At 40.4% G+C, this 27,891-nt stretch overlaps 1 protein-coding gene and 1 non-coding gene across 2 annotated transcripts in view; both read right to left on the reverse strand.

Moving 5' to 3' along the window:
- LOC145903405 (hemicentin-1-like) overlaps positions 1-27,891 on the reverse strand; it is a 52,520-nt gene that overhangs the window by 12,941 nt on the left and 11,688 nt on the right. Inside the window, exons 24-83 of the mRNA XM_082991489.1 lie at positions 27,755-27,884; positions 27,320-27,569; positions 26,685-26,854; positions 26,176-26,315; positions 25,747-25,878; positions 25,218-25,359; positions 24,726-24,887; positions 24,380-24,452; positions 23,532-23,731; positions 23,054-23,245; positions 22,227-22,419; positions 21,552-21,721; positions 21,001-21,158; positions 20,758-20,884; positions 20,488-20,594; positions 20,071-20,248; positions 19,431-19,601; positions 19,205-19,318; positions 18,687-18,880; positions 18,077-18,203; positions 17,181-17,323; positions 16,725-16,957; positions 16,213-16,343; positions 15,530-15,726; positions 15,033-15,224; positions 14,650-14,842; positions 14,105-14,227; positions 13,710-13,874; positions 13,098-13,248; positions 12,621-12,757; positions 12,088-12,286; positions 11,633-11,792; positions 11,285-11,400; positions 10,719-10,908; positions 10,357-10,506; positions 10,018-10,176; positions 9,712-9,875; positions 9,169-9,374; positions 8,633-8,725; positions 8,264-8,460; positions 7,731-7,859; positions 7,348-7,503; positions 6,833-6,914; positions 6,434-6,549; positions 5,997-6,171; positions 5,488-5,678; positions 5,069-5,275; positions 4,737-4,824; positions 4,324-4,457; positions 3,740-3,920; positions 3,499-3,652; positions 3,300-3,421; positions 3,098-3,230; positions 2,893-2,993; positions 2,362-2,588; positions 1,686-1,823; positions 1,384-1,510; positions 1,057-1,253; positions 636-770; positions 154-326 (exon numbers count right to left, since the gene is read on the reverse strand). Of these exons, the coding sequence (XP_082847615.1) occupies positions 154-326; positions 636-770; positions 1,057-1,253; positions 1,384-1,510; positions 1,686-1,823; positions 2,362-2,588; positions 2,893-2,993; positions 3,098-3,230; positions 3,300-3,421; positions 3,499-3,652; positions 3,740-3,920; positions 4,324-4,457; positions 4,737-4,824; positions 5,069-5,275; positions 5,488-5,678; positions 5,997-6,171; positions 6,434-6,549; positions 6,833-6,914; positions 7,348-7,503; positions 7,731-7,859; positions 8,264-8,460; positions 8,633-8,725; positions 9,169-9,374; positions 9,712-9,875; positions 10,018-10,176; positions 10,357-10,506; positions 10,719-10,908; positions 11,285-11,400; positions 11,633-11,792; positions 12,088-12,286; positions 12,621-12,757; positions 13,098-13,248; positions 13,710-13,874; positions 14,105-14,227; positions 14,650-14,842; positions 15,033-15,224; positions 15,530-15,726; positions 16,213-16,343; positions 16,725-16,957; positions 17,181-17,323; positions 18,077-18,203; positions 18,687-18,880; positions 19,205-19,318; positions 19,431-19,601; positions 20,071-20,248; positions 20,488-20,594; positions 20,758-20,884; positions 21,001-21,158; positions 21,552-21,721; positions 22,227-22,419; positions 23,054-23,245; positions 23,532-23,731; positions 24,380-24,452; positions 24,726-24,887; positions 25,218-25,359; positions 25,747-25,878; positions 26,176-26,315; positions 26,685-26,854; positions 27,320-27,569; positions 27,755-27,884 (9,395 nt within the window). The remainder of the gene's footprint in view (positions 1-153; positions 327-635; positions 771-1,056; positions 1,254-1,383; positions 1,511-1,685; positions 1,824-2,361; positions 2,589-2,892; positions 2,994-3,097; positions 3,231-3,299; positions 3,422-3,498; positions 3,653-3,739; positions 3,921-4,323; positions 4,458-4,736; positions 4,825-5,068; positions 5,276-5,487; positions 5,679-5,996; positions 6,172-6,433; positions 6,550-6,832; positions 6,915-7,347; positions 7,504-7,730; positions 7,860-8,263; positions 8,461-8,632; positions 8,726-9,168; positions 9,375-9,711; positions 9,876-10,017; positions 10,177-10,356; positions 10,507-10,718; positions 10,909-11,284; positions 11,401-11,632; positions 11,793-12,087; positions 12,287-12,620; positions 12,758-13,097; positions 13,249-13,709; positions 13,875-14,104; positions 14,228-14,649; positions 14,843-15,032; positions 15,225-15,529; positions 15,727-16,212; positions 16,344-16,724; positions 16,958-17,180; positions 17,324-18,076; positions 18,204-18,686; positions 18,881-19,204; positions 19,319-19,430; positions 19,602-20,070; positions 20,249-20,487; positions 20,595-20,757; positions 20,885-21,000; positions 21,159-21,551; positions 21,722-22,226; positions 22,420-23,053; positions 23,246-23,531; positions 23,732-24,379; positions 24,453-24,725; positions 24,888-25,217; positions 25,360-25,746; positions 25,879-26,175; positions 26,316-26,684; positions 26,855-27,319; positions 27,570-27,754; positions 27,885-27,891) is intronic.
- Positions 9,033-9,106, reverse strand: Trnat-ggu (transfer RNA threonine (anticodon GGU)). Its single transcript has one exon. It is a non-coding gene; the product is annotated as a tRNA-Thr (tRNA).

Genomic DNA, 27,891 nt, shown 5'->3' on the forward strand with positions numbered 1-27,891 from the left:
TGCATTTAAAAAAAAAAAGTATTTCGGACAAAACTGTGAAAAACAAATTTAATAGAAAGAAAAGTTCCCTAAAAAAGTTCAAGGGAAATGAGGAATGCCAACTGAAGCCAACAATTCGTTTCTACTTTGCAAATTTCCGCATCTCCCACCCACCTCGAATGACCGTCGCTCAAACTTTCCCCGGGAATTTCCTGACCCTTAAACCGCCACGTGATCACCGGTGTGGGGATTCCCCTCGCCGAACACTCGAGTTGAAGTCGATCCCCGGCGTGGAGTTCCGTGTCACGTGGTCTGTCGGTAATGACGGGAGGAATCCTGACCAACACCTGGATTGACACGGGGTTAACGAGTTCGTTTGTCACTTGTGCTTTGGAAATTTTGCATTTAGAGGAAATAGTGGAGTTAAACTGACAACATTTCGAAACTGCATGGATATTTCAAAGCTGTTTTTACAATATTAACCAACTTACAACATAAAAAGCGTTCAAAACCCACAAGTACCCAACCCGTTTATTAACCACTATTGACAGCCGTATGTAAACTCATGTAGGAAATTGGTTGAGAAGTTGGATTGTAGGAATAGACGTTTAACATATTTGAAAATCTGTAGCCTAATAAAAGTGGTTGCGCGAAACCTGGAATTCAACGGAACTTCTTCCGGCGTCGTTACGAGCAGTTGCAATGTAGTGACCGCTGTCCAGTGACCTTGACGTGTGAATTACCAAGGTCCCCAATCCCGACTTCTGAATTCTCAATCCATCCGCATTGATCTATCAACAAACACTCAACAAATCACAACAGGATAAAAGCCACGAAGGGAAGTCTATGCCAAGCTGATAGCTTACGAAACCGTCGTTAGTTAACACAAACTGAACCGATAAGACTTATAGGTCAAAACAAGGTGCACTGTATGCAGCTGTATAATATGCCTACGTTTATGTTATGAATTATCATAAGGTTCACCGGCTTCACAGCCAAGACAGTGCAGCCAATCTGGCTCAGCATTTTAGACTTCTGTCGGCTATGAAATCCAAGGCAAACCCCATGCTTAGTTACCTCCTGTCCGTCTTTGGTCCAAGCAACCACAGGCCGGGGTTTCCCCTCAACCGACACTGGAAGAGATATTTGCTCGCCTTGGTCGATCTCCACGTAGGTGTCACGTGTTGCAACTATCACGGGCGGTGATTGGACGACAAGCCGGAAGTAACGCGTCACAAGTCCGGCGAGGTTACGTGCGGTCACGGAGTAAAGACCTGCGAAATCCTTAACATTCGGCCAAATGGACAAAAAATTCGCCAAAGTCCATAGCAATATATACGTGTTTACTGTGTTGAATAGATTGCTTTAAATTTATGTTTCATTTCACATCAAAAAACGCCATACCTTCGTCGGCCAGCGATACCACGGCGATTTGAAGGGCGCCATCTACCGTTTGCAAATCTACCCCATTTCTTGACCACACGATGTCGGGCGAGGGGTGTCCTAGAATACTTACAGGAACCACCAAAGACTGAAAAGAAATGTTGTAGATAATAATATAACCACTAATTTATTCAAATCGGGACCAAGGTTCGCCATTATTCGAACACAAACAATCATAACCGAACCTTGGACAGAATAAATTGTAAATAATTCTAAATTTAAGAATTTCTGTTGTAGGTTAGATTGTTTTAATACGACCGCACCTCTCCAACGTTAACTATTTTGGTTTCCGGAATTTCCGCCTCAAACTTTGGAGCTGTGTAAACATCAAGCAGCAAATCACTGAACGCCACGTCAGCAACGTTTTGTGCCACACACGTGTAAGTTCCTGCATCACTCGGCTGCAGAAAGAATAACACACAAGGTTTTGTGACCTGGCGACTGAAAATCCATGGTAAACCCTTAACATTCTTAACCCCACGTAAATTCCATAGAGCAGGAGATTTATTGATGTTGATGCAAATTATATTTGTATTTCATAGGACTGAATTCTAACAGAATAATTAATATATCTTCATTTTTTCCCGGTTACCGCGACGATTTCCACCTTCCAGCTTTGAATTATATTTAACAAAACATTTAAGTTTCAATCGATTTCCCAATGTATTTGTCTTTGTGAGTTAAGTCCACTGAATTAAACTTGGAAATATGATCAGGTATCCAGAGAATTTCCTCCTCGTATCCAGGTTATTTATAAGCAACGACACACAAATTTGTTACAAAACGGTGACTGATCCACATGCTGGGTTCGTGCTGTTTTCCCAAACCGAATTATACAGGGATGAACTCAGAAATAGTATAAATGCTTTCACACGCCAAGGCATGTCCGCTCCACTATATAAAGGCCAAGTTATACAACCACGTGATCCTACGTAATACCTGGGCCAAGCTGATCAGCAAACTGTTGTCGTTCAAATAAACAAATCTGTCGTCCAATCTCTCTATCACTCTCGCTCCCTTGCGCCACGTAACGGTAGGTGTTGGTACTCCGGACACGTCGCAAGGTAGCGTCACCGTGTCGCCTTCGAAGACAGTCCAATTTGTCCTGACGGCCCGAATGCTTGGTGAAAGGCGAACTTCGACATCCACGTCGTAACTTGCGCTGCCTTCATTCAATATTTTATTTGTGGTTTACTAAGTTGAGGCATTTGTTGGTTGGAAATACCCTGACACCACTCGTGAATCTATCTTATATTCCGAAACAAAAACGTCGTACGAACACCGACAAAAGAGACTTCTTAATATTCATTAGTTTGCATTGGCTTGTTTATGTCACTTATGCACAACACAAAAGCGTTATTCTAAAAACAAAGAGGCCTATGCTATTGAATACATTGACAATTTATTTAAAACCGTAGATCTGAGTATTTCGGTGTACGATAAACAGCTCGGTGTGGACATTAATCTTACCTGCAAAGTTGACAGCAGTGCAAGTGTACGAGCTGTCGTGGTTGAGTGTGACTGATGTAAAGACGAGACCATGGGCAGAATCCATGTAAATATCGTCCAAACTAAGAACATGAAAGAGAGAGGTTAAACGTGGACATGAGGGCAACATTGATGATAAAGTTATTATACTGAGTGTACACCATGAACTTCATAACCACAATCCTACTTATCGATATCCTGTCCGTCCTTCTGCCACGTCACGTCCGGTTGCGGGGTTCCAGTGACGTCACAAGGAATGCGCAGATAATTGCGCGGTTGTTTCACGTATTCAGTGGGGGCGTCGGCAATAGCGGGCGGCACTGTGGGGACATAAACGCTCGTTATCACTAACAATGACGCCATGAAGAGTTACGTCACATCACAGATACCTTGCACGAAGAGAGTGACGTCACGGTAGGTGTTTCCAGCCGGGTTTGTGACGACACAACGGTAGTAACCTGTGTCAGCGACCGCAGCGGAGGCGATTCGTAAAGATCCGCTTCCAAGCAAGCTGTTACGTAGGTTAATATTTGTTTATTACGTAACAATGCTACAACAAATAAAACAATTAATTTCTCGTATAGCAACCTGACAGAAGGGTCACCCTGTACGTCGAATTGCTGTCCATTCTTTGTCCAGATTACTGTGGGTCGCGGTAGACCGGTGACCTCACAATCAAGTGTCACGGGGTTATTAACGGTCACTGTCACGTTGGTTGACCCAGGAAGAATGCTCGGTGGGACTTAAGAAAATTATAACACGGTTACTTCAGTTTGTATGGGGAAATTATAGTTGGTGATGTTTAGAAAAATATATTTTAGTGTTTTACCTTCAATATCAAGTTCGATGATTCTCCGAGCCGACCCGGCCCCGTTAGAAACAAGACACACATATCTCCCAGCATCCTCAACCTGTACAGATTCAACCAACAACGATCCCGGACCTTGGAAGTCGAAGCGCCCTGGTGTGTTGTTGCGTGAAATCAGAGCGCTGTCTTTTCTCCACGATACCTAAGGGTAGGAAATGAACAAGAAATAAAAGACATTTTTCGTAATGATCGCAATACGATTCTGATACTTTATAAAGAGTTTTATCTTTCGCTGGATAAACATATATTTCAGCAATGTGTCAATATATCTGGAACTCCGTGGCAAGCAACCAAAAGGGGAAAATCTTCACATCGCGCGAAAACAAATCTGCACACAGCTCCATAAATACATTACTTGCTCCTTGAAGATGCAAAAAAATATTACGTAACACTTCGTTGTTTGAAACAGTAGAAATACTTAAGAAAAGCAAGCGCTTGAAGAAATGATTTTGAAACGCAAAATTTAATCGCTTGCGCAATTTTGTTAAACGCTCGGCAGGTTCAACCAACATCTTAGCAGGTCCAGTAACATTTGTTGGATTTACCTTTGGTAGGGGGACGCCCCTTGCAACGCATGGTAATTTAACCGTGTCTCCCAGGGTTGCTGTGATGTCTGTTGGTCCGACGTCGATCGTCGGTGGTTCGTAAACAGATAAACTAATGTCCTGGGATGTTGTACCTGAAAATAGAGGCAAGGATTTGAACATAAAAGTATCATTTTTACTGTTGTTTTGTTAAAAAAATGTGGGCTTTAAAACTGCTGGCAAATAGTTTCGTTGGTCGCATTAATTAATTGTCAAATGTTGCATGAACTGTGTTCGGCGTGTGGTGAATTCGGACGAAATATTTGAAATTAATACAAATTAAGTCTTTTCGTTTAAAGATGAGAAACTTTTCACCGCTATTGCTTATAAAATGGAATTAAGTTTGTGTTACAGTGGTAGAAGCCATCCCATACCTGCTATATTGCTAGCAATACACGTGTAAACTCCGGTCTCTGAAACTTGAACATTGATCAACCTCAGGGACCTCCCCGCGTTGTTAATCTGATAAATAACAAACACATGACGTAAGTAACTTAAAACACCTGGTAACTTGCCAGGTCATCATATCCAGTCTATGGTTAAGATCCTCGTTTTCCACATTAGAAGTACACATGACGTAATACACAGAACACGAAAAACATTTGTGCTGAACATTTCTTTATATTTCAAAGCTTTTTTAATCTTTCTACGTTTTTGTTTGAGAGACAAAGAGAAAAGAACAAAAATAGAAACAACCACCCCCCACCTGTCGCCCGTTCTTCATCCACCTCCAAGTAGGGGGAGGGACCGCATCAGAACGACATTCCAAAGTGACGTCATCGCCCACAACGGCAGTGACGTTGCGATCTCCGCTGTCGATTGAAGGTGGAAGATTAACGGTGACGTCAAAGTCTTTTTCGACCGTTCCAGCCGGTGACGTTGCAACACAAGTGTAAGTTCCACCATCGGAAAGCTGTGGAAGGTTTCGACAAAGTTAGAATACGTTTGTTTCGCTGTATTTCGGACATTTGCATTGAGTTAATAAAATCGGTGTTTGCTTCAACAATATCGAATTTACGACATTGATTGTGTTCGGTTAAAGTAATTATTTAATACCCTACAAATCACATTATAAATACAAATATATATTGAAATAAGTCCATGGCTAAGTGAGATTGAACAAACCTGGGCTCCAGCCACAAACATACGACCGCCATCGTCTTTGATTCGTGTGCTATCAACCAATGGTTGGTCGTCCTTCGTCCACGTGACCACCGGAATGGGAACAGCTGTTGCGTCACAGATCAAGTTGATTCGCTCGCCCACGTTCACACTGATTCGTTCAGTGGTTTCGGATCCGACAATGCGGGTGCGATCTGAAACAGTGTGAAACAGTTTACAAGGGTACTGTGAGTTATCTAAAGAATTTTTTTGATTTTGTTTGAATGAATATTTTATATATATGTTAATAGATCTCTTTGATAACGTGTCAAAAATATCTGATTGTTTGGACAAGTTACATAAGAAAAGCATTTGGAAACGCGTTGAATTTTAGTGACACTGACTAAATGCAGGCGAAATATCACAAAAAAGACGATAATAAGGACAAAAGAGTTTTTCTCACATAACTTGTCGATATATTTTGAAATTTTTATTTTGTTTCTATCGTAACATAATGACCGGGGTCGGGTTACCGTAAACTTTGAAGTCGAAATCTTTATCCTCGTTTCCAGCAATGGACGTTGCCATGCAAGTATAAAGTCCTGTATCCTCAACACGAGCTTCGGTGACCAGAATCTTCTGCGAGTTGAGCAGGGATCGAACCCGGGATCTCGGGTCTTCGGTCAGATCACGCAGAGGAGCCTCGTCCTAGATAACATGGATAGCTTTCAACAAAACTTGATCAAAATTCTTAATTGGGGCGTTTTTGGCTGGCATTGATGTGAAATTAACAAGTGTGAACTTGTTGCTGTTTAAAATTAAATGCTCAATTCTCTGCAGTTGTAAGTTGGTTAAGATTCTGTCAATTTGGAAGTAAAATTTTCAAAATCTATGTGATAACTAAAAGATCCAGCATTTAAACGATGTTGATCAGGAAGATAAGACTTGCATCAACAGTGACGTCACTTACCTTGCTCCATGCGACACCTGGTGTTGGAATTCCGATTACGGAACAATCTAACGTTGCTCTTTGACCGACAAATACCGTGATCTCCTCCGATTCAGGCGAGAGAAACATGGGTGGGACTGAGAAATAACATGGAGTTAACCCGTTTGTCGGAAAAAATTGTATTAAATATGATTAAAAATTGTGACATAAAAGCAGAACAATTCGTTACTGATGCTGCCAGGCACGTTTATAACTTCAAGACGAAACCAAAACTCATTTGTTGATTAAAAACAGAAAAATTTAATTCAACAATATGTTCTTTGGATGATTTTGTAAATTGTGTTAGGAATTACTTTAACCTTGAAATCAAAAACGCAGGACCAGATAATGTCAGTTGATGATTTCAAAAGACTCACTCACCGTATACATCAAGAAGAAAACTGCTACTCACACTTCCAGCTTGGTTCAAAGCTGTGCAACTGTATGTGGCCGTGTCTGTCTCCTGCAAAAAAAATTCATGCAAGTAGGATTTTGATACAGGGTCAGGATCAAACATATTTGATTTTACGAAGGGTTACTGGTGGTGGTTTGTAGAAATTTCGTTATGTCACATAATTACCTTCATAAGTAAGTATAGAAATAACCGTTATTTTCATTAACTTGGAGAGAAACTAAAAATGTTTGCCACGACAAAGAATTAGGGTTTGTGTTTACTTCGAAATTTACGCAAATGCATTAACACAAAGTCCAAATCAAAACTTAACAACCAGCACAACCCAAACTATGCTAATTGTACATTTCTTACACGTATTCTAAATGAAGAAAACATGCCCATGTTTCAGCAGTATGGGATTACATTTCTAACGACACAAAAACATCACATGCAATAACAAATCACAGGGTCGATTATCTCACCAAAAGCACACAGAACTTACGTGAGCGTTAAGAATTCTCAGGTGTCTCCCGCCCGCAACCATTTGTATGCGATCGGAAAGTTGGACTGGTTGGAAGTTTTTCATCCAACGAATCTCAGGTGTGGGGTATCCCCCTTCCACCGGGCACTCCAGGGTGGTTTGTTCCCCGGCGAGAATCTGAATTAAAATAAGATGAAAAACACTCATTCGAAAAACTGGATTTGGAAAAAAGTACAAAATTCAAACTGATATTTTTTATATATGTTGCGACAACAGGCAAACCCCAAAAGGTATTTTCCCGTGCCGAAACAATATTATAAGAAAATGCAAGGTGATTTCAAGGTCACAGATAGCGTTGAAAACAGGAAACCAGCATAAAAATAAGAAATTTAACCAATCCTTACTTCAATGTGTGGAGTGTCAGTAATTCCATCCCTCAACGTGGGTCGAACCAAAACACGAACGAAAAAGTTTCCAGTCTCCGTCCCAGCTACGTTGCTCGCTTCACAAACGTACTCCACGCCATCCGATACCTGAACAGTGGATAAAAAATATTAATAATAATTCTCCAAGGTCCAATAGTTTTACATGGGGCCAATTTTGTTTCTTGCAAGGGTTAAATTGATAGGATGGATGCATCCCAATTCTATCCTGTTTTATTCACTCGATACATTGAGTAATTTATACATTTAAAATAGTTGTTGTGGATACTTGCTGCAAAGAGATTGGGAAAAATTTAGAACAAACTTTTCGTAAAATAAACCAGTGCTTACAGTTAGTATTTATTACCAAGTCTGGTCCATTATTACAAACCTTTCCATTTTATTGTCATATAATTTTGTGTTAGACATGCGTGAAAACAGACAAGAATTAACTACTTCAAATGTCCATTGGATTGGTGACATGCAGTATTGAATAAAAACCTCGCACCGCTTACTTGTGCATTATGAATCATGAGCGTCTCCCCGTTCCCAGAAACCACGAGGTTCGAATGTGTTTCTGACGTCACAATCGTTCCGCTCTTGAACCACTGCAAGGTTGGCAGGGGAATACCCGATACCAAACACTCAAGTTGGGTGCTTTCCCCTTCGATGACGTCGACGTTGCGTGGTGACGTCACAATAGCGGGTGGCACTAAAAACCAAACGAAAAGAACGTGGTGCCAATCGTTTTGGCGCATATTTAACGTAAAAAGTTGCTACGTGAAAGAAATTCAGTTCCAACATAAATGGATTATGTTTGCATACAAACCAGTTAATGCCACACACCGTTCCAAAGCAATAATATTTTTTAACATATTTCTTACCGTTAATCCGGAGGTTAGTGGCTTGGTTAGCTTCCCCGACAATATTGGACGCGTGACAAACGTAAACTCCGGTATCTGATTGCTCAGTTGTCCCTGAAAACAGAATATGAAATATTTATATCAGGGTCACATTGACGTCCCAAGCATTCATAACATGGTCAAGTTAACGTTTCAAATGGCAGACACTGCGATGCTGATAGTTCCAGGTATGGTTAATTCTAAATATAACAGACTAACGCCATAACATTGAAAGTCTGAACGCTGACTGAATACAATCTAAGGTGAAATTTGTGCCTGAAAGTCAGTTATAAAAGAATAGCAGGCATAAGGTTCACAGGCATTGCAGCCTAGCTGGATCAGCCACTTTTCCCGACAAGTCGGAAAGAGATCTGAAAAATCAAGCTCCCGGTGAGGTTTGAACTCACGACCCTGGGCTAACCAGGCCCAACGCTCTACCAACTGAGCTACAGGAGCTCAGTAGCGTCACAGAATAGCAGGCACATATTTTTTTTGCCAATCGTCTTCAAGTATTTTACCGATCTGCAGAGTGGCTCCTTCCGACCGCAAGGTGACACGATGGTCTGTCCTGAGCAAAGCTCCATCCTTCATCCACGTGATGGTTGCCGGGGGAACAGCGTACACGTCACAGATAAGTGTAAGGGAACTCCCCTGATTGGCTGTTCGGTCAATCACAGCAGGTCCGTAAATGTTCGGAGGAACGTTGACCGATACTTGGAAGTTTCTGTAAGGCAGTAGCGCAGAGTTGTAAATACTAAACTCTATCCCTTTACGTAACTCCGTAGTGAGTTAAGTGTCTTATCACTTGAGGAAACGTTCTACTCCTGAAAAAAATATTTTAGGCCGTATAAGTTTTGTGACATTGAATTGCAAATCAGTGCCAAGACCAGTGTACAACTGCGTAGTAAGTTAAGTGTCTTATAACTTGTTGGAAAGCCCTACTCATAGAAAATCGTTTAGCGGTGTTCACATTGATTATGCATTAACTATCCATTCTGGCACAAGCGTTTATTTGGATACAAAATCTGAGAATGGCGTGAATTGGGTTCTGGTGTTATTACCTGGATTTGATCCCGGCAGGATTTGAGACGACGCACATGTAACTGCCTACGTCAGATTCATCAGCATCGTTAACGATAAGTACTTGATCGTCTGCCGTAAGTTGGACTTTTCCATCCTGTGCAAATGTTGTGTTCACAAAGTTAACTTTGTTTGGTTCGATATTCTTGAATGCAGGAAGTTTAGAATAAGGTTAAATTCTTCCTCATACACAAAGCCTTAACTTGATAAATATAAACAAATAAGAATAACTTCGCCATCTCCTTAAAATACTTCACTAGACTGACGTCACTTACCAACTGGGGAACCACCGGCACACCGTTCTTGGTCCACTGTACGGTAGGAAGAGGTACAGCTTCAACTTCGCAACTGATCCTTGCAACGTCGCCTTTGTTAACTGTGATTTTTCCAACAGTATCGGGGAGGACAGGAGCAATGTGTGTCGTCACTTCGTAAGTTTTAGATGCCTGAAACATACGTCATAATTACGTCATACACTGCGGTGTTGATGTCATTGGTAGCAAATAGTTTTTTTCAGTTTTATGTAAGTGATTAATTCAGGATTTTAACACCATGTATTAAACTTCCTACAGACACAGTAACAGTTCTACGTTACAAAAGATGGTAATTTTCCTGAATATCATCACCTCTCCCACGGCGTTCGTAGCAACGCACGTGTAATCACCATTGTTGAGAGTTTGGATTCTCATCAGGATTAGAAGCCTTCCTTCAGCCACCAATGAGTGACTTAGACCGGTTTGGGTGATCGGGATTCCGTCTTTCAACCATTCTAATGTCTACAAAATACAGAAGGAAAAACGGTGACTTCAACGTCTTGTTTCAAATTTCCAATGACGAAAAGTTAATGAACTTTCTAGTCTAAAATTCCTACAACCTGGTTGGGAGGCTGAACTACCCATAAATCTTACAGCAACCCATTTTTCAAGGTTTTATCGACCACTTGTAGTTTTTTTTCCATGTTGCAAATTAGAAATCAAGAAAAACTTACAGGTCCGGGGGTTCCCCTAGCGTCACACAGTAAAACCACTGCGCTGTTTTGAAGGGCAATCCGCCGCTCGAACTCCGGGCCGTTGATGCTCGGTGGAATGCGAACGTTTACGCGGAAAATCTTGCTGTCTCTTCCCGCCTTGTTCTTGGCTCGACACTCATAGTGGCCAGAATCCGAAAGATCCGAGTCCCTGCATGCAACATACTGTTAATGCTGAGTCCTGATCCTAAAAACTTTTCCAAAAAAAATTCCATTACATATAATGCACTAAGTTTCTTGTTGGCACTTCAGCTGTCAAAGCACAAGTAAGTTTTTTTTGCAGAATGATTGGATCACAAGGACCAAACTGCTCCAAAACATTGCATACAATTTGATGAATAGTGGAGTAATCATTTTACAAATTCACACTTGCCTTTACTCACACAAGGGCGCCAAATTTCAGATGTTTGAAATGATTGATTTACGGCACAAAATTTCTATAATTTATTGTTGTTTCGAAAGGTTAACTCAAGGTCAAGTCAAATACGATTGAAAACACATAAAGTGGAATCTCCACTATCTCATACCTCACTGTTAGAAGCTTGGCTCCGTCTTCCGCTTCGTATTTATCCCAGGTCAAGTTGAGCGCGACACCGTTTCTGTACCACGTGATCACGGGTTCTGGGTTTCCTGTTGCTGGACACTGAATAAAGAATCAACAATAAACAGAAGAGAATAGAGAATAATCTACGTTTTGCAGTTCTGTATGAATCAACGTTATGAAGCATTTTATAATTAAAACTAGCCAAAGTTACAATAAATCCTAACTTAGTTCATTACATTTTGATTTACACGTGTTCATTAACATTTTATCGACACAAAAACAATAAATTTAATCCTTTTCACTTCAAATTTCACATTCAGATGAAACTCACGCTCAGCGTGAACGGGTTTCCGATATTCGGTTCCACATTCTCAGGTATGTTGCTTCCATCACCTATAGTTGGAGCGACATTTACTGAAACTCTTGTCTGTTTGTCGTCACTTCCGATCGGGTTGGTCGCAACGCACGTATAAACCCCAGCATCCGAAGGTCTGTATTATAAACATCTCACTTGGCAATATTTCAAAACCATCTTTTGTAAGTACGGGTTGCGATTAGATTTTCATCATTTAAAACGAGCAAACCTTATTGACATATTTTTGTGGCAACTCAGGAAGGAGCTATTTTCTTGAATGCGAATTTTGCTTTGGAATAGATCCAGTTTAGTTGTCACAAAGGAAGAAGGAAAGAACTTGTTTAAATATTTCAACGATATAACAGTTCTATGTGCTAAAGACAAACAAGCGCTCCTTAATATTGAGGTTCTCAGTTTGCGTCACAACTCACTTCGCACTGATGATTTGTAAAGTTCGCCCGTCCGGGAAGATGTACACGTCACTATCATCAGGGGTCAAAGGTCGGCCATCTTTGTACCAGGTAAGCTGGGGGGCGGGGACTGCATGTATTTTACAGTGAAGATGAAGTGGTGACCCCTCGTTTACATCAACCATGTCCGTCCCATCTCCGTCATTGAAGTTTGGTGAAACTGGGGTGAGATCGTCATTACTTTAACGTTCCAGTGTTTATCGTCAAAATATCGGGTTTGCGAATGTTTCGCTTTTAAAATTTTTTGAAGGTATTGCCCTTTTTCGCCAAATTTGTGAAAGCCACGGAAGGCAAAGTTTATTTATTCATACTTTCTTGATTAAAGATACTACATAAATAGTTCAGAACAAATAAAGATTGATTAAAAAGAAAAAAAAGGCTACGTTTTTAAAGTTGCGGAACAGAAAGACAATGTTCACATTTGGATTTATGTTGCTTTTTGAGCGTCTTTACCTGTATTGTGACGTTATAACTAATAATTTTTGCTTTTTCACCTTGAACTTCGACGTCGAACGACTTGCTGTCGTCCCCAGCCACGTTGTTCGCCGTACATCTGTACCTGCTCGTATCCGACATTCTGCTGTCGTGGATTTCTATCATTTGACCACGTGATGATATTTGAATTCGGGAACTGTGAAATAAGTTGTTAGATCAACGAAACTTCAAAGTCGACATCAGATCACAAACAAAACCTTCAGGTACAACAACCCACCACAAACATAGTGAGGGAAGTTAAATTACTCTAGTTGTAAATTTATTGCTTATTTTCAATACAACCTATTTGTTTTGCTGAGATTATTACTTCGGACAATTTAAAGTTAACTGGTCGAAGTCCGATTTTCCATTTTGTTGCTTATCTTACGTTGCACACTAATAAGACTTAAGACCCCTGTTTTCACGACATTTTGCCATCGGTTAAATTTCAGATCATAAACTCACAAAATCCACTAAGAACAACATTTTATGCTCACCCCGATTCAAGTTGTCTCCTACCCTTCCACCACCTGATTTGAGGGAAGGGATTCCCCTCTATGATGACGCAGCGAAGTTGGATCGTGTCGTTTATCGGCACACCGGTTGGTGTAGGTGTTCGTTGGTCAGAACCCTCGATAACGGGCGGTACTAGTGAAGATAAAGTAATCTTTGCTACGAAAACTGCACATACAAGAGTACTGTTTGGCCATTTGTGAAATTTTTGGACAATTGAATTGTCCTGAAAACTAGAAGCTGTTGGTATTTTATTTTTTAGTTTGAAAGCCTAAAACGTGAGTGAAACAAAAGGTTTTTTTTCCTCAAAAAATATTTTAATTACTTGGATAGAAGAGCCTTTGAAAAGAGTGCGTTTGTGTGCAAATATCTGTTTGGCTTTTTGCAATTGTGGGTTAGTTCACTGCAATAAATATTGTGGAGCCGATTCACAGTTTGGTTTCGATTCGAATATACATGAAGAAAATTAAAAATTAAAAGCATCATCGCGTTTGAAATCAGTTAAAAGTTTGATTATTATCCTACTGTTGCCTTACAATGTTGTAAATTATAAGGAACTGACCTTCTGGCACAAATTAGCGTAGATATAATCTTACCATTAACATGAAGGTTGAAGCTTTTGGTCGCATCTCCAGCTTCGTTGCTCGCCACACAAGTAAACGCTCCCTCATCATCCAGTAATGTGTTGTGGATTCTTAAATATCTTCCCCCGAATTGTGTAGACATTGTGGTGGAATTTTCCACGTCGAGTCTCACCCCGTCTGTTGAAATCAAAGCAAGTGTTTCACTTACATTCAAAACTCGGCTCGTGAAAACTTTTATCTAATTATGCCTGATTTTGTTCGCGCAACATTCTAAGGGTTTAAATTGTGTTTTAAATGTCATCGGAAAATCAAACACACCCTAACAAAAAGATCCACAGTCACTTTCGACCATGATGTTTGTTTAAACAGGTTGTGGCGTTTCACTGGTCTGATCCACGAACTGTTACCTTTCAGCCAGTGTATAGTGGGGGAGGGAACACCGTAGGCGGAACAGCGAAGTAAAGTCGGTGTGTTCACGTGAGTTGTGACGTCAGTAGGTGAACTTTCTCTGTCGCTGATAGTCGGGGGTTCTGTAAGGTAGAATAAACATCCCTGATACTTGTGTGTGAGAGGCCTTGAAAGGAAAATCTGACGGTGAGAGGATCTTTTTTGGAGATCATATTAAGACTTCTATGTTTTGCGGTAAAAATCCCTCAAATACGAACAATGACATTGATTGGGCCACTTTCATATTCATGCTTGACCACGTATGGGACCCCATTATTGGCACAAGGGTTGCACTTCATTCTCGTGGGTCTGCTGTGTGTGTACACAGTAAATACGAAAGAAAACTCCACAAACATTATCCTATCCGGCTCCAACCTACGGGATGTTATCAGCCAAAGTAATTTTAAAGGATCCAATAGAAAATTTTGCTTTGGAAGAAAGAAATGTTTGGAGAATAAACCCAGGAACCGTTCTTACAGCGCAAATAAAGGATACATTTTCCTACCTCTGACATTGACTTTGTGAAGTTTGGAATCTTCCCCGGCTTCGTTGATGGCTCGGCACATGTAATCCCCAGCATGCCTTAATTCGGCTGATGCAACCATCAAGTATTTCCCTCCATCTGTCAGTGTGTATTCACTGCTGCCACCCAAAACTCCATTGAGTGAAGTTGCGATCCTGTAGCCGTCTTTCTGCCACTGTGACGTGAAATTTGTTGCTTAGGAACAATAATATTTTTTATTATCTCGCTGCTCTAAGGAATCGCTCTAACGAATCGTCTCCATGTTCCGACCCCTGCTCTAAGGTAGTTAGGCGTAAGTTTAACTAGGAAGATAAACCAAAGAACATGGAGACGATTCGTCAACAACTTTGTTATTAAATTTATACCTCGATGTCAGGAGCGGGAAATCCCCCAACGTCACATGTGACGGTGAAGGCGCTGCCTCTGTTGACGTCATGACGATCGGGTACGTCACTTCCTTCGATGCTGGGTTGAGAGTAAACGTCCAGATCGATGTCACGTGACGTACTTCCGGCGGCGTTCGTAGCAACGCACGTGTATCGCGCCGCGTCGCCGTCCTGTGTAAAAATGCTTGGGTTGTTTTAAATAATGCAACAACATTTAAGTTTGATCTAAGAGAAAAGGTACGGAAAAAAATGCTCTACTTCTCCAGAAAAAATTTTACTATCGTGTTGATTTACATTTTTATAAAAACATATCAGGATTTGTTAGGATGAAAATCCCAGCAACGAAGCATATGTTTAAGTTTTACATACTTTAGCGATATTTGTATATCACGGATTGGTATAAACGGATGAGAGCAACAACACGATCAAAATCATAAAAATCATATTTAACACCGGACAATAGGACAACCGCCAACCTTAGCGTTCGAAATGAACAATGTCCTTCCGCCAGATCGCGGTCTGACCCTCGGGGTCGGTGTCAAAGGTTCCCCGTTCACGAGCCATCGGATTGTGGGAACCGGAATCGCTTCCGCATCACATGTAAGTGAGATGTTGTTCCCTTGCGCCACCCAGCGGTTTTCAGGTTCGTCGTTGTCTCTAATTGATGGTGGAACTGCGAGTAATGCATATTAATCACAACTCGACAACGTTATCCTACTTTTAGGATAAATCGAATTAAGTTTCATCTGATTTCGTTGCACAAGGCGTTTACAAATTATTTGCAACGACACTAGTGTTGAAAATGCCCTTTGAAAAGTAGACGAAAATTTAAAAGTGCAGGTTGCCAATCGCCACAACTTTTTTGAGCGTTGTGGAATTGTGAATTAAGCGTTGAGACATACCAAAGTAAGTGTAAAAGCAAAAGCTAAAAAACGTAAATCTCAGAGCATTTTTTTTTAAATGACACCACCTCGAACTTTATGGCATGGAATGGAACATGCAGCATTGACGTTTAATACCAAGCGGATTATAAACTTCTCAAGCTGCCCTCCGGTAAAAAATTAACGCAGAATTTATCCAACCAACGCTAGTCTGCCGTATGACGACATGTCATCATGCCTGACAGCAGCAGAGTACAAAATATTTCGAAGCAAAATACCATTGACGTCAACTTGGAAGTTTTTCTTATCTTCCCCAACCTGGTTCCTGGCAGAGCACGTGTATCTCCCGGCATCTTCAACATCAGCGTCTTCCACAACTAAGAATCGCCCATTCTCACGGACCTGAGCCCTGCATATATTTGCCAATGATTTGTCTACTGTTGAGGTTTTTATGGTTGATAGAAGTTGTATCCGATTAAATATGGAACGTTGGTAAAATTGAGTCAAAACTTAAAGCCAAGAGTTAATCTAATAAACAAGGATGTATTTATTCTTCTTTAAATAACACAAACATTAATTTTTTTAGTTTTTCAGTTAAGTGAATATAGACAGGCTTTGTATAAAAACGATTGACGACTACTGTCAGTAGTTCTGACAAGTTTACAATTGTCTCCATTTTTTCCGAAATTATTACGCGAAAACACGAAAACAATTCATTGTAGCGTCATAATGCGCAGTTTAAATACTACATGGTTGTAAATCAACAGGTACTATATACGGAACTACATACTTGTCGAAATACTTGGACAGAGGTCTCCTGTTCTTCAACCAAACTATTTCGGGTGGGGGAATCCCCGTTACGTCACACTCCAACGTCATTAAATCGCCTCGATTTACGACCACGATTATGTCGTCATCGTTATCCGCGATGGAAGGAGGTTCATACACAGTGACCTTGTAGGTCTTGACGTCATATCCGGCCACGTTGGTCGAGTTGCAGACAAACAAACCGGAGTGAGACACCTGGATGGGAAATTTCGATTTAAGAAGTTCACAAAAAAGAAAACGAAAATGATGCAGAAAACGAAAAAATATTGAAAAATTAGACGATTTGTTTAACAGAACGTAAATTTAACTTTCTTGTTCAAAAAATGGACTCAAGGCACGAATACTGCGTAATCTTAAAAACTAACCTATTAATTCACCAATAAACCAAGTATTCATTTTCACTAAAAGACATGTTCACCTTTGCAGAGTAAATATCCAGAACCCTTCCTTCGCCTTTTATTGTTGCGTCACTGGGGAGAACGCGATCATCTTTTTTCCACACGATTACGGGCAAAGGAATTCCATCAGGTTCACAAACCATGTGGATTCGATCACCGACAACTTGTAACAAGAACAAGTTGATTTATAACAAGAACAAGTTGATTTATAACAAGAACAAGTTGATTTTATAACAAGAACAAGTTGATTTGTAACAAGAACAAGTTGATTTATAACAAGAACAAGTTGATTTATAACAAGAACAAGTTGATTTATAACAAGAACAAGTCGATTAATAACCAAACAACAACGAAATGTTTTTTCCGCATAAAAAATGCACCAACGTGTCCAGCACGCAACGTAGTGAGCAATAAACACAGGGTGGAACACTGGGGTGATATCACATGTGAATCTCACCACCACTTGTGAAAGCAACCTCTCTACGATTCGGAATTCTAGCCATGATAACGCTTTCCACCAAATTTCACCACATTTATGGAAAAACATATTTCATAGGTTAAAATCTGTTGGCTTTCGTAGTAGTCAAATGTATTTCGGTAAAAAGCATCGTCAATGTACGTTTCTCCAACTTAATTAAAAAATCTACACCCATAGAATTACTTGTAAGTCGTCAAAAGCACATCATAAGCACGCATATCAGCAAACTCGCACAAATATTAGGTTTATAACGCCACCACAAGTGCAATGCCAAATAAAACAGGAACCATTCAACCTCCACATGGCCAAACACAACACATAACACGAAAAACACAAACCTTCTGCTCTCTGGTTTGTATCTTACATTCTATTGGGACATAAATACGAAGATGTTTGTTACTTAACAACACTGCACTGTGACGTCATAATTACACTAACCGTGATTCAGAATGTTGTAAGGTTGGCCAGCGATTGTTGGTACTACGTGAACTGTAAGTTTGAAATACTTCTTTTGTCTTCCAGCGACGTTTGTTGCGTCACAATGGTAAAGTCCAGCATCGTCTTCCTATAGAAAGAGAACAAATGTGTTAAAAAGGTTCAATCTAGCGAAGGAAGATGCCAACGATTTAGATTCGCCTGCGCTGAACGAAAAACCCAACTTGTGTTCATTGTTCCACGAGATACATTCGAATAAAAGAAGGGCAGTAACACTTTTTTGGCAAGTTAACATTCCCTAAAACAAAACGGCTTCAAACTACTATTTACAGTTTAACCAAAAATGACTTCCAGTAAAACAAACACGAGCACATGTTAAAAAGGTTTCATACTACTCGGCCATCTTACGAGGCAACGGTTTGTTTTTTACACGGCTTTCCAACGGTAGAAAATTATGAAACAAATCATAGTAATATTCGAATATGACGGCGGAGTTACCCGCGTCCAAAGTTTTTGTTTACTGGCGATTTTTTTTGTTGACTTATCCCTATGGTGGTGCTTCGTAACCGTGGACCATGTCAAGCAGTGTTATATTTGGTAAAATATGTATCACCTGCGTCCAACTAATATCGAGCTGTCGGTCGTTGTGGGAAAGACGAAGACCTGGTTTTAGGAGGAGCGGTCTAGAATCTTTGTACCACGTGATGGTGGGTGGGGGGAAGGCGTCGATGTCACACATCATTGTTACCGGGGTGTTCTCAACAACTGTGATGTTTTCGACTTCGTCGCTTCCAATGCTTGGCGGAACTAAAACAATATGTGGAATGTTTCAAAGTTTCTCATCTGCCTCAGCGTGATCAGTGATTTCTTCAACCTTTCCTGGAATGCCAAAGGTAAATCGCATACTATAAGGTCCTGAGCAACAGTAATACGGTGTTTCTAGCTTTTCATTCGTTCTTTTGAAGGTTATTTGATGTATTTCGAGCGGAATTGAAAGTGAAATTCAGAAAGTTGCATCTTTTAAATTTACCAGCGTGTATTGAATACATCAATTGGACCGAAAGTAAATATATACACAACCTTCCGGGGAATCAAATTAAAGCGGGACGGTCAATATCACAAGAAACTCACGGTAAATATCGAGTAAGAAGTCTTTGGAGGAATTTCCTGCGTCGTTTTGTGCTACACACGTGTACGTTCCAGCCTCACTCTCCTGAGCACGGATCACATTCAAACGTGTACCACCTGAGAACATGAATTTTTTATTTAAAAACAGCCTCTTTATTTAATTTGTTACGCGACGCACAGTCTCGGCCGTAAGCGATTGGAGGCGAAAAAATGTTTTGAAACAGTTCACCTGCTGAGAGACTGTACTCTCCAGTTCGAACAGCGACCAATGGGACGCCGTCTTTCAACCACGTGACATCGGGCGTGGGGATTCCCTCAACTTGACATTCCATTGTGACGTCGTTGTCGAGAATGACGCTCACCCGGGTGATTTCCCCTTCCCCGCGAATTGTGGGTGGAACTGAAGAAAAAAACATGGACGAATCAGTGTTTTAGATCAGAAATCTAAATACAATCCTAAATTAACATCAAAGAACGCTGAAGTGTTTCACGCTATGGCATGGAAACGCAGTTTCTCCCCATTGCGAAGTACCTTTTACTATCGTACTCAGGTCATTAAGTTCACTGGCATCGCAAACATGCTGAATAAGCCACACTTTTCCAACAAGTCGATGTGAAAATTCAAGCTCCCGGTGAGGTTTGAACTCACGACCCTTGGCTAACCAGGCCTAACGCTCTACCAACTGAGCTACAGAAGCTCAGTGGTTTCACGGGGTATATTGTGGCCAAGGTACATTGGTGCGCAAGCGCACAACTCGTCAGGTGAACTTTATATTTGTGTAGGGTACCACAGATTTGATTGTTTATCCTTTCCTCTTTGAAACTCGTAGTGAAATTGAAATATTCCAACATTGTCACTTCATACTCACCAATCACTTCCAGCGAAAAGTCCTTCCTTGATTTCCCTGCAATATTGGTCGCTTCACACCAGTAGTTGCCTACGTCACTTAGACGAGCGCTTAAGATATGAAGACGTTGTTTTCCATCTGTGAAAACCAGACCTGGTGCCGCGTCGATCAACTGGTTGTCCCTGTTGTACCATTTGATCTGCATCAAAACATAGAGAACTTGTAAATCTCTTTGGCACAAATGGCTGTGGGTAATGAGAAAAAAGTTCATCCCATTGCGTTGGTAGCAATTTTACATGAAATCGTTTGTGAAACGCAAGAATATTTAAAGACGTCACGAACAAAAAATCCATTTTTTAAATTGTTTTGTGATATCTTTACAAATACTTAGTACTGTTATGTTGATCTAAAATTGCTTGATAACATTCTGCTTCCAACCTCAGGTGTTGGTTTTCCTTTCTTAATCCGGCATTCCAATACTTCTGATCTTCCAACGTTAATTACTTTATTGTGGACCTTCGTGTGGCCGATGATTAATGGGGGAACTAAAGATTCAAAACATAATCAACGAACACAGAAACACACAGAACTGACAATATAGCACACGTTCTCAGTAGCAATCAATACATGCAGTTTTCAGTAAACTAATAACACAAATTTGAGAAGAATTGAGCACAATTAACTAATTGTTTCTTCATAAAAGCTTACCATACACAACCAGTGACATAATCCTGTTGTCTTCTCCATTCAGGTTAACAGCAACGCACTCGTACGATCCCTCGTGGGCGATTGGGTCAGCTTTTGTGATGGCCAGCACACGACCGTTATCCCGTATCTAACAACACGGACACAAAGAAAGAAAAAGTGAAAAAATGCTTGCTATAAATGGCAACAGTAGACGAGGCAAATTAAACAAAACACAGACCCTTGCAGAATATTATTCACATTTACTTTGAGAGTCTTGGTGTCGACCAATGGGACGCCGTCTTTCATCCACGTGATCGTGGGAAGGGGAATCCCGTTTGCGACACACCGTAGCTCGTAGCGCTCATCCTCTATAACTGTGTGTTCGATGCTGTTCTCGGTCGGATAAATCAAGGTGGCGGGAACTGAAAAATGAACCAAGAAGTTTATGGTATCGTTTAGCTTTAATTTGGCACTAAACTTTCAACAAATTGTTCCCAGTTTAGTTTGTAATTAAAACAAACGTATTTATATTCGATAGTGGCGACAGCGCATGTACAGGAACTTCAACCAATATAATCGAAACAAAGATTTACATCCGAAAATTTTGACTTTTTTTAGAATGTAGTAATTTTTTTTGTATTTAAATGTAAGGCATTGCTAACGTTTTGTGTAAAATCTGAAAAATGAATCTTTTCAAATCTACACCTAATTTTATTAAATTTAAATGTAATGCAAGTTTTACTTAAAATCTGAAACATTCTCTCAAATCTACACATTCTATCCACGTGAAACTGTAACAAACTCTTGCAACCTACCGTGTACAACGAGGGTGGTAAGTTTGGTTGCCCTCCCAACCACGTTTGATGCGATGCAAGTGTATTCGGTGGCGTCGCCAACTGCCACGTCTGTTATGGTCAGAATCTGGTTGCGCTCGGAGAAAGTGAATCGCGAACTCCCCAGCACTCGAGCACCGAAAACCTCCCACCTTTTAACAACGGGAAAAATTCAGAAGTGCACGGGAGACAATGACAAGATTCTACAAAAAACTTTTGTTTCACGTGACATAAGCAAACATGTCGGTGCAAAAGAAGATTTTCATCCCGAGGTGATAAAATACATAAATCGACAAACGTTGACTTTGCTTGCAACAAAGTTTATATCTGAAGACCATTTAGAAATTGCACTGTGGACCCGTTTATTTATTGGCACATGCGCTAGACATACATTTCTAATATGCGCAACGTTCATTACTGATGCTGCCAGGCATATTATTAATACAAGAAGGCTTACTGGCAACAATATTTAAACACACCAACGTTTCGGTTGCTATGCAGCATTTCACAGTGTTGTTTGTTTGCGCATGAACATTGGTACATCCTGACAGGCTGCATAGCAACTGATTTTGGGTTTTACAAATATTATTGCTAGAAGAGCCTTCTTGTACTGGTTAGTAAAGCTATCAGCAAACATAAGTTGTTTTTGCCGCAAACCTTATATCAGCGAATGGATGGGCGTATACGTTGCACTGTAGAGTGGTTGTTTCATGTTCTACTGCAATCACGTGTTCGTTCGGATTGGCGATCACTGGAGGCACGAGAACGTCCAGGTTGTGATACTGTGTCTCGACTCCGACATCATTCGATGCAACGCAAGCGTAAGTTCCACGATCCGACTCACGAGCGTCTTAAAAGGCAAGGGTGAAGGTAAACAAATAAATAAAAGAAAAATCAGAAAGATGAAGGGTTATTGAGGTGTTGTTTTTCTATTTGTTTTATTGTTTGTAGATATGAAATGTCCCATCACTGTTCGCGGTTGCGTGCGATCGATTGGAGGAAAACATCTTTTTTGAAGATCGCACGAGACTGTAACACTTTGTGGCGGATTTAGCTTATTTTCAAAGCAAACAATGAACTTATGGGCCCTCTTTTAATATTCATGTACACCCAAGCACGTATGACCGATTTTCATGAGAATGGACTGAATGGCAAACACAAAACACATCAAGCTTATACCCTGTTTCTGGTTCACGTTAGAGACAAACATATGAAGGCAACTAACAACCAACCAGGAAAAATGTTAACAACTTGTCATACGTCGTTTGTTTTCACAATTAATCTTATTTCGGATGTAATTCTAACGAACCAAACTTGCGGCAAACGAGTCTATTTGCAAAGACTCGATATTTACCCGAGTTAGAGCGAGTTAAGTTGATACAATCCACTGTCCATAAGTCGAAAAACTTGAACACTCAGCATATCAAGCATGAATCTTGTACTTTATAACTGGTTTACACTTAGGTAAACATATGACAACCCACCAGATATGGTGAGTTCGGTTCCATCCGCACTGATCTCAACATTTCCACCCGATCCGAATATCGGAGTTTCGTTCTTCAACCACACGATCGTCGGAGGGGGATCCCCGCTTGCGTGACAAGTTAGAGTGACAGTGCCACCTAGTGTCACGGTGGAGTTGTAAATCGTACTGTCTCCGGCAATGGTGGGTGGTACTGGCAAGAAAGTTATTGGTTTAGTATACACGATAAAGTTTACTACAAGTAATGTGCTCTTAAAGATTAACAACATCGCAATGCTTTTATTGTTATATCAGGACCGTAGTGTGTGAGGTGGTAGTACCTAAATCGACATTACCAAGTATGGCAAGCTAATCAATGCAAGAAAAATAACTTTATTTTAGGCCAGATTAACATTTCGCTTGTGATACAAGAACTGGAGTCGGGTGTTTTACAAAAAAATGCAAAAAATTAGGCATCTCTGTTGACGCAAGAAGAATACCTTGCACATTGACAACATGCGTCCTGTTCTCTTCCCCAGCTACGTTCCATGCCACACAACGGTACTCCCCCTCATCCGAAACCTGCGCGCTCGCTAGCTCCACCACCTGGCCGTCCTGCACAAGTCGAGCTCCTGGCCGTGACGTCAGAGTTTGTCCGTTGTGGGTCCAGCGGACTGTTGGTGTGGGAATTCCCCGGGCGCTAAAGTCGATGAAGAGAGTGTGTAAACAACCATGTAAATCAGTTTTTCTCAAACTTTTCTTCTGTACCGCCCCCAAACACCTTAGTCATTTAACAACGCCCAACAGAACAGACAAAAAACACAACGAATTCATTTGTTGCTTCGTAAGTCTCCTCAATTGAATGCGCTGAACGCACGTTCCACCAAGTATAAGCTAAGAAAATTACGGAAAGGTACACGCGTACCACCTGGAATGCGGTCGCATATCACTAGTGGTAAACGAACCACCGGTTGGGAAACACTTGACTTACGCTATAAGAGAAAATTTGCCATGTCACCAAGCGCCCCCCAATCGCCCATTCAGTCTCCAGCGCCGCCAGTAGGATTGCCAACCCCCTTTAGGGCGCTGGCGCCCACTTTGGAACCACTTATGTAAATGGACAAAATAATGAAATAAAATCTTTTGCAACATAAAAATCTTAGTAACCTTTTAATGTTCTTTCCTTGTCAAGTTTTTTTCTTGCCACGTTAATTAAACATTGCACAGAAAAAATCTTTGTTGTAAATAGAACTGAAATATCTTAACAATAAATAAAGACTATTGCCCTGAGATTAACCGTTTTCCAAAGCCACTAGTTACGCATAGCACAGTTGGAAACTTTACTTACAAGCAGCTGAGTGCGAGGTGGTCGTTCAACGTCACTGTGTGCGTCAAGTCGTTTCCGTTAATAGTAGGAGGAACTACAGGAACAAAATAAGTTTCAAGTAAATTAAGAATTCACAGCTGACGCTGATAAGCATTGTGTGCGGTCAATTAAAAGCTCATGTGACCAAAATCAATTTATTAGGAACGACGTGCGGTCGTTATTTAATCGAGCTCTATCACGAAAATGTGCAAGTGCACATGTTCATCCACATAATAGTATGCCAACTTCATAAACCACTATACAGATCCGAATACTAGTAAAATACATGCCTAATAACGGTCGAAAAAACTTTGGCCACGTGACCTACCGTGAACGTCCAAATAAAAGTCTTTCGAGTCTTCCCCGGCAATATTGTTCGCAATGCATTTGTATGAGGCTGTGTCAGTCACAACAGCGGAGTTGATTCGAAGGGTTTGGCCCCGATTGTCGATTTGAAGTCGTTCGTCATCCACAGCCAAGCGTGTTGTGCCTAGAATGGTGGGAAACGTTACTTTTACACAGTATTTAAAACATAAAAAACCAGTAGCTTTACTACAGGATCAGCCTGGCTTTTTTTCAGGAATATATATTTCGCCCCATGGGCATCTTCAGTTCTTTACAGTAGTATACAGTGATCGCTAGGCCTGCATCTGCAGTTTTGGTTAGATCCCTATTTTTAAATTTTTTAAGTCAGTTTTGAAACATTAAATTACAGTTTCCAAGGGCCAATAACACACACGTTAGTACCAGACGAATTAAGTATGTTTGTGCCATTGACCACGTAAACTTTTGTTTGAAGTTAGATAAAAAAAACTGGCACCTTTAAACCACTGGATTGAAGGAAACGGAATTCCGTCCACGTTGCAGTGAAGCTCCACCGATTGGTCAATTACAACCACATGACGTGATACGTCACTGTTGTCTCGAATAGAAGGTGGGACATAGACGTCAAGTCGTATGAACTGTTACAAAGCAGAGGAGGACAAGGGTTGTCAAACATATAAGAGGAATAGTAGCAGCATTTTTGTACAAATCATACCCGTGAGCGTAAATAGCCTGGCTTAAAATTTTGTTCGAATTGTTACATCTGTGGTGAAAGATAGCTTTTATTTGTGTTACAAAAATTGAATAATTTTCGTTTTTTCGATCTTAACATTTTATCAAATAATTTTTATAAGCCACGTTTTTTTAATTAAATCACATCATTTTTGTTTTGCACGCAAAGTCACTTCGCACACGAACGATAAACGTGAAACATAGAACGGTACGGATATCGATAAAACCGTAAGAATTATCGCAGTCAGGCAATAAAAAGCAACAGGTTTCCACGAAACAACATAATTTCAAACCTTCTGCGTTCTCCCGACAAGATTCACGGCCAGGCATTTGTACATCCCAGTATCCGAGACACGAGCGTTGGTGATGCGGAAGATGCTCCCACTCGACACGAATTGGATGTGATTTAATTCCTCCTGGACGGGCTGGAAAGTAACACAAAGTTTTATGTATAGGTTGCACGCGGGCAGCCGACCGTTCTAAATAGAGTTACAAGAGTCGCCGTAGAGAATATGAAATTGCGTATTGCTGTCACTACAATGTTTTTAAACTCACTTAAATGATTAGTTATTGTTAATCATTTTTCTTGCAAAATTAAAACTTAGTGAGTTTGAATAAAAATTGGACAAATAATATTTCCAACACTAACGACAAAATTACAAAATGCAAAAAAATTCTTCAAATATTCTCTTCAACTTTCATCCAGTGACGTAACAACTCACAATTTGTTGTTGATCTCCTCCGTACCACGTGATCAGAGGAGGAGGAACTGCGTTTGCTTCACACGTGAGATCAACATCCTCTCCAACCCGGATCCAGATCCTCTCTATGTCCTCCCCTCCACCATCGATCTCAGGCCGCTCTGAGGGTAAATTACATTGAGTGAATTTTAAATATCCCATGATAGCAACGCTAAATGTTTTTAATCCGAAAAGGGAAAATGGCGTTAACTTAAACTTTTATTCATTGAATAAATATAAGTGTGTTAATGAATGATAAGAACCTTAACAGCGGTATACAAATATTTATCACAATAACCCTTATTATATGTTACCCCTCAAATTGCCCAACTTATAGTTACAAGACAACAACACAATCATGTTGCAAATCATGTGCAAATATGTTTTTATTGATATTTAAAACACATTTGGTAGATTACTTTTAACTGAAAGTATTAAATCTTCGCATTTCAACGAAATAACAAACTTTTTTGTATTTTTTTTTCGCTTACCGTGGACGAGCACTCTGTTAACCTGGCGGACGATTCCTCTATCGTTCTCTGCCTCGCAAATATATTCCCCATTATCGCTGGAGGTGACAGATTGCAAAGTAAGCGTGCCATCGTCACCGATGTTCACGTTCGGATCAAGTTCATCAATCTCCTCGCCATCGTGGTACCACCTGTCATGTGGAATTTGCATTCAGGCAAAACTTATTGAAACGAATTAAATACAAAGTTACTGAAGAAACCTAACATTTTATTTCAATAGTACACGTCCAATAGAAACTATTTGAAAAATAAGCAACTGATGATGCCCATGGGATGATGAATGTGCTTCTTGTGTGTAATATTATTAGTCAGGTTGTCGTTTGCAGTTGTGATTTAGATCCACACAAACGTTACTACAAGTAATTTTTTCTGCGTCAAGGTTTTATTCTAGGCAAATGTGATAACGTCCAAAGATAATTAACAATGGTTTTGTTAGATGTTAGAGTAAACTAATGAATTGACGCGTTATTTTTAGCTTGGGTCGATTGAATGTAATAACCGATCTTGGGTCTTTTGATCACATTGCATTGTATTTCATACATCAGTTTTTGGTCAAAACTCGACTTTCAACAACTTTTCATGAAACGAAACTTCACCTTATAACAGGTCTGGGGTCACCGGTGGCGTTACAAGCCAGAGAAAGTTGTCCGAGTTCTATTGGATTCGCAACACAATATCCGTTTTCCTCCTTGGGAACACAGTTGTTATTCTTTCTGATAGAGGGAACACTCTGGACATCCACAAACACGGATGAACTGTCTCGACCTGCGGGGTTCCTCGCCACACAAAGATATTCGTCATCGTCCGTCAACCTCGCATCCCGGATTTGCAAATTGCTGAAGCCAGCTTGGAGTAAAAACAAGTTCGAAGTTTTGTAGACTGCCTCGTTAATTTCGAAACAGAAAAGAAACTGCTGAGTCAATATCTTGTTTTGTCAAGATTAACACACCAGCATGTGGTAGAAGAGACAGGTTATTTAAATATAAATAAATAAAAAACTTGTTGCTAATGGTTAAAGAAAATAAAAATACCATCTGCATTAACGACGTATCGTTCATTTAAATCTGTTGTAATCTCAACTTCGCCTCTGAACCATCTGAGGGTTGGGGTCGGCAAACCGGTTGCGTAACAATTCAAACCGGCAGTTTCCCCAACCAGAACCTTCAGA

Source organism: Ascidia mentula, chromosome 5, assembly GCF_947561715.1.
Source record: "Ascidia mentula chromosome 5, kaAscMent1.1, whole genome shotgun sequence".
Lineage (NCBI taxonomy): Eukaryota > Metazoa > Chordata > Ascidiacea > Phlebobranchia > Ascidiidae > Ascidia > Ascidia mentula.